General features: G+C 40.4%; 1 protein-coding gene across 1 annotated transcript in view; it reads left to right on the forward strand.

The window, feature by feature from the left end:
• Positions 1 to 5,709, forward strand: part of IMPG2 (interphotoreceptor matrix proteoglycan 2) — a 53,516-nt gene extending 47,807 nt beyond the window's left edge. The window contains exons 16-20 of the mRNA XM_030952462.1: positions 989 to 1,199; positions 2,938 to 3,126; positions 3,314 to 3,512; positions 4,430 to 4,509; positions 5,371 to 5,709. Coding sequence (XP_030808322.1) covers positions 989 to 1,199; positions 2,938 to 3,126; positions 3,314 to 3,512; positions 4,430 to 4,509; positions 5,371 to 5,383 — 692 coding nt within the window. The 3' untranslated portion in view covers positions 5,384 to 5,709. The remainder of the gene's footprint in view (positions 1 to 988; positions 1,200 to 2,937; positions 3,127 to 3,313; positions 3,513 to 4,429; positions 4,510 to 5,370) is intronic.
• The last annotated feature ends 4,367 nt before the right edge of the window (positions 5,710 to 10,076 follow it).

The raw sequence follows: 10,076 nt of genomic DNA on the forward strand, positions 1-10,076 counted from the left end.
CCATATAGATTTATGGAGAAGAAATAACTTATGGAATACTCTGCATAATGCCCCTGTATTTGACCTGGGGAGTGGAGGAGAAGATGGCTTAGGGAGTGGTGCTCATCTCTCTTGTGCTTACTTTCATGTGTGGTTTGAACTTACTCCACATGGTTATTCCCACAGGTGGTAGCCAATTTACCTGCCAGGTGGGCATCTACACAGGTAACAGTTGCTGCCTTGTGCTTGGGGTAAGGTCTTGGTTGCACTAAAAAGTCACAGGCCCTCTTTCTTCACTTCTCAGATGTAGGGAGAAGGTAATTTTGGTTTTTTCCCCTGTCCCAGTTAGCCAACAGTTTACGACATAAGCAACCCAGAAATATCTCCTGTTTTGAGGTTAGAGAAAAGTAAGAGTGCTGACCTGTTGGCATATGGCAGCTGTTCTTCCCAGATAGGTCTCTTATAAGCATGGTCTAATTAGCATGGCAAATGTTCTGATATTGATTGTTTAGCTGTATGCCTGCCTCTTCAGCCTGATACAAGTGAGATATCTTGAATGCTACAAGCTCGTGCTCCTTGCAGACAAAAAGGCAAATCCCCTTACAGCAGATGGTGAGTGCCTGAAATCCCACTGCCCTTCCCCATATGCTGCCTAGGTTTTCTAAAGCAAGAAATACTGGAGATCACCTGTGGTTTACTAATTTGAAAGAGAAATTTCCAGCAGACAGAGAAAATAGGAGGTACTGTCTGTTCCAGTACAAAACAGATTACTTTATACTTGCTTTTCTGACTGTTTTTTGGGTGGTCTTAGCCATGCCACTGGCATGTGCAGACAGAGGAATACTTGCTAGTGCTTGTTCAACTTAGCAGAACCTTTTATTACTCAGGAAGGATGCACACTGGATTTTTGTGGATTATCAGGACACCATTAGAGAAGATGGCAGCCAGCACCTTGTCTCAGTTAAGGCTCTCCCCTTCCATTAATAGTTTTTCCTCTGTGTATTGTCAGGTGAGCAAGCAGATCCCTGCAAGTTCCAGGCCTGCAACGAGTTCTCTGAATGCTTGGTAAATCGCTGGAGTGGGGAAGCCGAGTGTGTCTGCAACCCTGGCTACCTCAGCATCGATGGGCTGCCCTGCAACAGCATTTGTGACCTGCAGCCAAACTTCTGCCTGAACGATGGCAAGTGTGACATTAGCCCTGGGCAAGGGGCCATCTGCAGGTAGGTCACCCTGCTGCCGGAAGCTGTGCTTCCTGGATGAAAACTCCCATTGTCCCCTCTGTTGTAGCATTCCATAAGATTTGTCCAAAATTCTGTGCAATATTGTGTAAAAAGTGAGTAGATTGTGATTATCATTCATGTTGTGCTGCTCAGTGCAAGTCGCAGTATTAGCATTAGTTTTCCTATGTATATATCGTAAATGAGACAGTAAGAAATTAATAGAACAGAAGCATCAAAAAATAAAACTAACAAGGGATAGAGGTTGTAACAGAACACACTCAGTTGCTCAAATCACTTTTACTGGCCTTTGGGGACAGAATTCACCTCCAGAGGTTTTCTCAAGTAGCAAAGTGTTTGATAGCGTCATGTCACCTGAAATTAACATGACAGTTAATTTCATAACAGAAATTTGTATCTGAACATCACATTGATAGTGCATAAATACATTAAATATACTGCTTTTGGTCCGGAAAAAAGCATAAAAATAAATCGTTGTACATTTGGGAAAAATCACGTGGGTTCATAAAAGGATGAAGGAACAGGCCCCAGATATTTGCTTAAAAAAAGATACAGATGCATCTGAACAGGATTGCTGTATTTTGTAGGTAATCAAAAAGACTTTTTGCAAGATGTAGACAAGTTGGTGATGCCCCTGACACAGCACTTTACTTTTTACTTTCCAAACAATGTAATAGTCTATTTTTTAAAAATAAAATGTGCCTATCAACATATTTGATAGGATTAAGAAAACTACCACAAACAATAGTATTACTACTAGTTGTTATTATGTTTCTTCATGAGATTTTGTTTTTCAAGTTCACCTAGAACTTCTCTAAAGTCAATCTTAGACCATTAACAGAAGAAATAAAAATGGTTTTAAAACTTTAAAATTGGATATTATCACAGATGCATTATACATTTGAAAATTTGTGTGATAGTGTTAATCAGAAGCAGGTAAGTATCTGAAACCAAGCCTGTTCCAGTTCTACATTTGCAGTGATGATATAGCATATGCAAGCCTCAATCAGGGCAGTTTTTCCTCAGTCTGAATAAACACCTTCCAGTTTTAAAACCTCACAGGGTACTGTAAATTTCATAAAGCACAGGTGTTTTCCACCACAAATGCATTACCCTTTTGCTATTTTTCCTACCTTCATTCAATTCCATTATTGAGGTAGTTCATCCTGGAGAAGAGAAGGCTCCTGGGAGACCCTTTCTGTGGCCTTTCCATACTTAAAGGGGGCTTGAAAGAAAGGTGAGGACAAACCCTTTGGCAGGGTCTGTTCTGATAGGGCAAGGCTTAATGGTTTTAAACTAAAAGAAGGTAGATTCAGACTAGATATAAGGAAGAAATTTTTTACAGTGGCAGTGGTGAAACGCTGGAACTGGTTATCCAGAGAGACAGTGGATGCCCCTGAATTGGATGGGGCTCTAAGCATCCTGATCTAGTTGATAATATCCCTGCTCATTGCAGGGGACTAGATGATCATTAAAGGTCTTTTTCAACTGAAGTTGTTAGATGGTTATCTACCAAAAAGTATGTCCATAATAATAACAATGATAAAGAAAATTAGTGATTGGACAATGCAAAGATATTTTTTTGGGTGATTTAAAAGCACAGACAGAATCTTAATAATTCTTCTGGTGTAATTCCCATTGCCCACATCATAACAGGAACTTAAATACATTAACCAAAGCTTTTGCTGGTGTGTAATTTCCCTGTGTTTCTTTGTGGCAGGTGCCGTGTGGGAGAGAACTGGTGGTACAGAGGGGAGCACTGTGAGGAATACGTGTCTGAGCCACTGGTTGTGGGTATTGCAATTGCTTCTGTGGCAGGATTCCTTCTTGTGGCATCTGCTGTCATCTTCTTCTTGGCCAGGACCCTTCGAGATCAGTACACAAAGAGTGATACTGGGGACTCCCAGGGGTAGGTGACACCATCTAATATTTTAAAACACACCGGCTACAATAAGGATAATTCTGTCCTAAGTCTTCTATCACACAGTTTACAAGCGACAGGACGTACAGGCACCTCCAAATGCCAGGCTTCCTTAGTCTATCTGCTGCCCTGCCAGGCTGCAGAGAAGCTCACAGTGTGTTTATTGCTCCCCCAGGCAGGGTGACAGCCTCTCGTCCATTGAGAATGCAGTTAAATACAACCCCATGTATGAAAGTGACACGACTGGCTACAGCCATTATTACCGGAGGTATCCGCAGCTCACGTCCTACAGTTCCACCAGTGCAGAGACATCCACAGACTACAGCAGTGAAGAGATCAGGCACATTTATGAAAACAGTGAGCTTACTAAGGAGGTAAATGACCTTGTTTTCATAGTGGCATGGGAAAGATCATGGAAACAGTAAGCTTATTCCACACTTCTAACCTCAGAGGTGGGCCCGATCTTTCCCCAGTGTCTATGCTCCAGATAAAAAGTTTGCAGCTGCTGCAACTATTTAAAAGAAGACAGAAAAGCTTGCTTTCTCTGCTTGCTTTTAGAGAAAGTTACAGTTTTGTTCTGACCTGTAATGAATTTCACATAATACAGGAGCTGATCCCTTAGGTAATGTCATGGGAGTTGGGGAGGTTCAGTGTATTACTTGACACAACATTTACCTTTCAAAGCAAACTCTCTTATGTAAGAGTAGTTGCACAGTGAAAAATTGGTACATCCAGGCCTTTTCACTGGATGCTTTTGTTTTGGGTGTTTTCTGATTATTTTTAAAGTTTAAGTCTTTCTATAACCTGCAAGTTAGATCACATCTTATTTCTTCCTGTATACACAGTATCGAAGGTTTACTCTAGAAGGCTAAAGAGAAGGGATTTACATCCCAGAACTAACCACAGATCCCTAAGCAACTGTGAGAGATGTGAATCCAGTACAGAGCTGATAGGCTGACTGGTAGGCAAAGTATCTCTGAGAGATAAATGGTTTTGTTGCCATTGAAAGCCTGTTGAAATGCTACACTCTGTCCAAACCCTGGTTTTGATTTCAAAGTGAGGTATTACTGAAGTCAAATGAAGTGCTTCACTTATTTTTTTTCCAATTAGAAAAATTATAATTAAATAAATAAAATAAAGAAGAATTTTAGCATTGGAGTGCCCAATTTCAAGCTCCACTCTTTGAAATAGCAACACATAGGACCTTTATTTCCCAAAACCCAGAAATAAGTTATTTCAGTGGCATTCTGATTTCTATTATGTACTTACAATTCTGTTTATTGTGTTCTAGGAAATTCAGGACAGAATTCGAATTATAGAGCTTTACGCTAAAGACCGCCAGTTTGCAGAGTTTGTTAGGCAGCATCAAATGTGAGTGAAATGTCTTATCTGGATTTACTAACTCCTTTGATATTTTGTCCTGTGGCCTTTACATTACTGTATTATTTTTTAAGGTCTAGAACTGCTAGGACACTAGAGGCTAAGCTTTCAACATTATTTTTGAAGAGGTTCAACCCTTTTACAGTATTTAATAATCCCAGAAGTCCCAGGGGGAAAAAAAAGCAGTGAAGAGGAATCCCAGAGTTAATGGGTATCAGAGCTCTGACATCCTTGAAAGCACATATAGAATCTTATTAATTCTTCTGTTGTAATTCCCATTGCCCACTGCTTTTTTTAAAACCAGAAATTTTAAAAAGCCAAAACAAAAATGCTAATTTGTCTTGAGTTCTCAAGATTTGGCAACTGACCAGCACCAGACAGGTCATTGGTACAGTCCTAGCTGTTATGGTGGGCACCAGCTGTAGCAGAAACTTTACAATTCCAAACAATTAACCAATCTGAGCTGTGTTCTTTGATGATAGCTAAGCACAAGGAAGGTCCTCAAAGACTGAATTGTTAGCATGAACTGTATTCCTGCTGTAGGAAGCAGCAAACCACAACTTGCTGGGTCACGTTGAAGGATATCATAGTACAGTTCCTTGGCATCCTATTAAAAATATATACAGTAGCCAAATCTCATGTTCCCAGATCTTCAGCAATAATTTTTTTTTTTAATTGAAAGAAACAGCAGTTCCGGTTTTTCCATGTCAGTGGTTAATTTTTTCATCTTGAAAAGGATCAGCATCTAGATTTTCCACAGCTGGAAAGCAGTAAGGGCTGCCTTGTATCTGCCTAGAATCCAATGTTTGAAAGAGGTGAACTTAACCACTGCTTTTCTGTTTTTCATTTTAGGAAGCTGCTTTAAGAAAAAAAGAAATTGATAGAATACACGTGGGAGATAAATGCTACCTTGCTGCCCCAGCAACGGGCTCAGATGTAACTGCAAAGTTTCTTATAGTCTTAACATTGCATGGATGGATACAGATGTTTTCTACATGAATGGCTAAAATGTACAGATGTCTGTTTGTCTCAATTTCTTCTGGCTTTTCCATGTAAACTGACACTTTTAAGAGGTAATCAGAAGTGGCAGAGGTTATGAAAGTTCATTTTTCTTTAACTTCGAAATGGACATTGAAAGATTTTGTATACGAAGGCAAAAAAAATCTCCTCGGATAAGACAAGATAGATGCACAACCAAAATAAAATGCATATTGAAAATCCCTGCCTGACGTTTTATCCCCTCGCTGGTGCTTCCAGTGGAAATTATATGGGTATAAAACACTAGCAGAAGGAAATGTTTGATTTGCAAAGGAATGAGTTTTAGGGGAGAACTATTGTGCTAGAGTTACGTTAGCATGATTTTAAAGCATTCACAAACAAAACCTCATTGGAAAAGCTTTTCTTCTGTACAGATGCCTGATGTACATTTTGCTACCTGGCATTAGCAAAGCAGAGGATAGCACTGAGCCTGCAGCCCCCTGAGGGCTCTCCCTGGGATACAGGGAGCCTTGGCCAGGCAGGACAGTGCTTCTGCAGAACACTGCAGTGTCTTTAAAGTCAGGATGGGTGGTTCTCCAGCTCATTCTGGCAGACACACAAGCTGGGGCACAGAAGGGCTTCTATCGTACAAATGTTCTATGAAGCTTAAGTGGCTAACATTGATTTTTACTTTTTTTTTTGTATGTAGACATTTTGTTTCATATTTTGTAAGTTAATTGCATTATTTATTTGTTTTGTGTTTCCTTCCCAGCTTGTTTTCATAATGGATTTAGTTGTTGAAATAGAAAGATGACTAGTTTTAATAATGAAATATTATGCTGGCATTTGTGCCCATTCTTTTATATCTATATTATATTTAGTGTTTACTCAGTGTTGAATTCAGCCAACTAATATTTGAAATTACTGAACTGGGCAGTAGCCTGCCATGAGCTCCCTTTCAAAATCAGGTACTAAAGTCCAGGTAGATATCAGCACTTTCCTGCAGGGAAGGGAAAAACTGAAATTATTCTTAGTTTATTGGAAAAATCAGCATAGAATCCCTTAAACAGAAGAAGCCTAAAGCATTTTGAAATAGCTGAATTGAGAGAAGGACTTCCAAGTAAAGAAATAGAATTTTATCTTCAAGTTATGAAGAGAGTTCTGACTATATGTTAAGCTGTGTTGGGGCTCTATTCAGTCCCCCAAAGTCTCTTGTTTAAGTCATTAACACAGCTCTCAGGGTTAGGGCATCAATTACAATCACATTCGTTTGTGCTAGCAAAAAAGGCCAAGTGATTTATTTCGATAACATCTGTAGTTCTCGGCCCCCATGTGCCAACAGCCACCTGATACTTTCTAGAGTTAAGTGACAGTGAGAATTACTTGGTTGTCTGTAGGTAGCCTAGCCAAACAAGAGAATATTTCGATGCAATTTTTCTGCGTGTCCTGGAGAACCTCACTGGATCACTTGCGTAGTACCTTCTTGCCTTGAGTGGCAGGGGATGGGTATCAGAGCCACACATCTGTCAAAGAAATGCTTATATAAACCACTGAAAGCCAAATAATGCCAGACAGCAGGAAATATTATGGTGCTGCTGAACACTGTGAGCAGATGTTATGAGACAGAGGCCCTGTTCTGCTGGCAGGCCCAGGGGCTGTCAGAGTCTGAGGCACAGCCCACTCCTCATGGATCAGCAGCACCATGGCTGAGCCATCCCATAACACCAGGGCCTGTGATCAGAGCAGAGAATTCCTGGGCTCAGGGTGGGCAGCAGCCTGGGACTTGTTTCTGTGCAGCTCAGCTGCCAGCCCTGGGAGATTTGGTGCTGCTCCTGCTGGGTGCAGCAGGATCACAGAGGTTTCCAAGGTGTTCTGCTGTGCACAAGCTGAGATGAGGCTTGGTTACCATGAGTGTGAGGTGTTGCAGTGAATATACAGTGACATTTTCTCTGTGTGTGTGTATACATATGAACATGATGATATGTTTTCACTACAATAAAAAATTATTTCCAAAATATTTTTTTCTACAACATTTGTGTAGAGACTATGAGTTTGACATGGAGAAGGTGTATAAGCCATGAGCATTTGTGTGTGTGTAGGATCAGAAAATTGTTTTGTTTTAACTGAGTTGGCTGAGCTGTTAAACTCCTTTGTTAACAAAAATGCCAAATATAGTTCATTAACACTTGCAAGGTTATAGACTGAAAATTAATGCTGGAAAGCACATACCTGGGTGCTTTGCTTTCAGTTAAACTCTTTTGAAGATGTTTCATCCCTAATCAAAAAGCCCAGAACTTAATGAATGATTGACTTTCATACTTTCCCAATCCAAGGCAAAGATAAAGAACTCTAACTATCCTAACAAAACAAACAAAAAAACCCCCAAACCCCCAAAACAACAAAAAAGCCAACCACCACCCAAGCAGCTCTATGTACAAGTCTATCAATCTATTATCAGTTAGCATGCACTTTTTCACTTGCCAAAAGTAAAAAGTACAGGTTTTAATGACTTGGCTTAATTTAAGAGCATGGAAAAAAGCAGGTATTGTTTACCAAATGCTGACAGGTCCATCAGCATCTGTGGCTCCCCTCAAGGCTGGAAACATGGGAGAAAATGAGGTCCCCCAGGATGCTGCCAGCTGCCCCTTTAATAGAGGATCTCAAACACACAGCAGCCCAGGGTGGATCTCTCAAGGCCTCATTTTTAAACCTCAAGGCACTAATCCACTGTGGCAGAATTCTATCAGGGCCAGGAATTCTAAGAGAAAACAAGTGTTCAGAGCTGCAAGTCTAGCACACAAGCCCGTCAGGAATTGTGTGCTTGTCCTGTATTTGCTTTTTTGCACAGCACAGAGCCTTTCCCAGCAAAAAGCTAAAAGATATCGAGTAACTGAGTCTCTATTCCATGAAGCCCCAGACTGTGAGCTTCCTGTACTGCTGGATAACAGTTTATTTCCAGAAAAAAAGGCTTTTCCAGGTTCTCAGAGACAGCTGAAATGACACATTTTTCCTATCTCTTCCAAGCCAAGGAAGTGCATGAATAAACTTTTTAGGTTTTAAGAACTTACAATTTAAATGTTAGAATGAAAAAAGCCTTTAATAATCAAGTCTTTCATTCACATTTCTCATCAGGCTTGCTGGAATTGGTCCTTATTCTAAAGGGCTGCAGGAGTATGAGAGGGCTTTGAGCCCTCTGCTCCATGGATTCTGTGAAGAAAGAAGATGCTAGAGCTCCAGCATAGGGACAGTCATCTCATCCTATAAAACACAAAACAAAAATATTCACCAATCCTAATTCATTTGTCTATCTGTAAGCATCATAGGACAGACACAGACTGACTCTGTGCAGCATGGCAATGGCTCAGGGCGTTGCTACTGTTTCAGATATTAGTAAAAAACTCTCAGGGCTTTTGTGGTGTTCGGTTTATTTGAAGAGTACTACAACACCAGCAGCACTTCTGTCTGCTACTTGATCCAGTTTGGGAACAGATGCATCATCTTCTATATAACATTGATCCATTTGCTTTGGTTTTGCAACTGGAAAAAAATTCCAAAGCTATTCCTGTGCCAGGATTTTTTTCATTTGTCAGACCAAGTGGGAAAATTTTGGTTTTGCCATATTTACCACTAATTAGCTCTCCTATTCCAGATCATTAATGACCCCCCAGGAATTTTTGTTGAGTTCCTGTCCTCTTGGACTCTTGTTTGTGCTGCTACTCACCCTCCTTGCTGGGTCACCCACCACACTGAGCAGTGCAGGCGGCTCTGCCTGGGGGATGGCAGCAGGTTGCAGTACTAAAATGTCACCTTGCCTGAGGTGCTACAGCTGTTCTGAGCCTGTTCTTTTAGTTTTCTCGAGTTTCCAGTTAAACACAAAAGTAGATTTCAACTCTTAGTTGTTTCAGGATGAGAAATACCCTCAATACTAGAATTTTGTGAGCCAGATGCCAATTTATATTTTTAAAAAATCAATTCTACCATCAGCATATCTAAGGACTTGGTTTCTGTACTAAATATAAAAATTGGAGTAAACTACACTTAAAGCCTGATCTTTTAGAAGGGGACACTGCCCCTAGCTCTCATTTATACAACTAAACTAACAAATATCTCTGTCTGTCTTGAATCATTGGAGGTTTAAATGTTATTTAAAAATCTATTAAGCACAAATTAGAGTTGGTGCTAATTAGGCTTGCAGTTGCATCTCTACAGCTGATTACCAGATGGGGAAACTGTGCCTTTCTGGAAAGGCTGACATACCTATAACAGAAATTAAAATGAGAGCAATAAAGGATATGTCTGTACATTGAAACTTTATGTCGTAGCACAGGCTTGTGGCTGGATAAAACAGCAAATGAAGAGGTAGACTTTCAGAGGTGAGCTTACAAGCAATCTGAAGTGTGAAAGATTTCCATTATGAGGAAATTCACTCAGCCCCACATAAAGATTACACAGTGATTGTATGATCTCTTGTTTTGAGAAAGGGAGGGAGATGCAGAACACTTCCAGCAGCAGCACAGGACTCATCTCCTGCCATGACCTACCGGTAACTGACTGCACTTTACTGTTTGTAGATCCCTTCA

Source organism: Camarhynchus parvulus, chromosome 1 (assembly GCF_901933205.1).
Source record: "Camarhynchus parvulus chromosome 1, STF_HiC, whole genome shotgun sequence".
Lineage (NCBI taxonomy): Eukaryota > Metazoa > Chordata > Aves > Passeriformes > Thraupidae > Camarhynchus > Camarhynchus parvulus.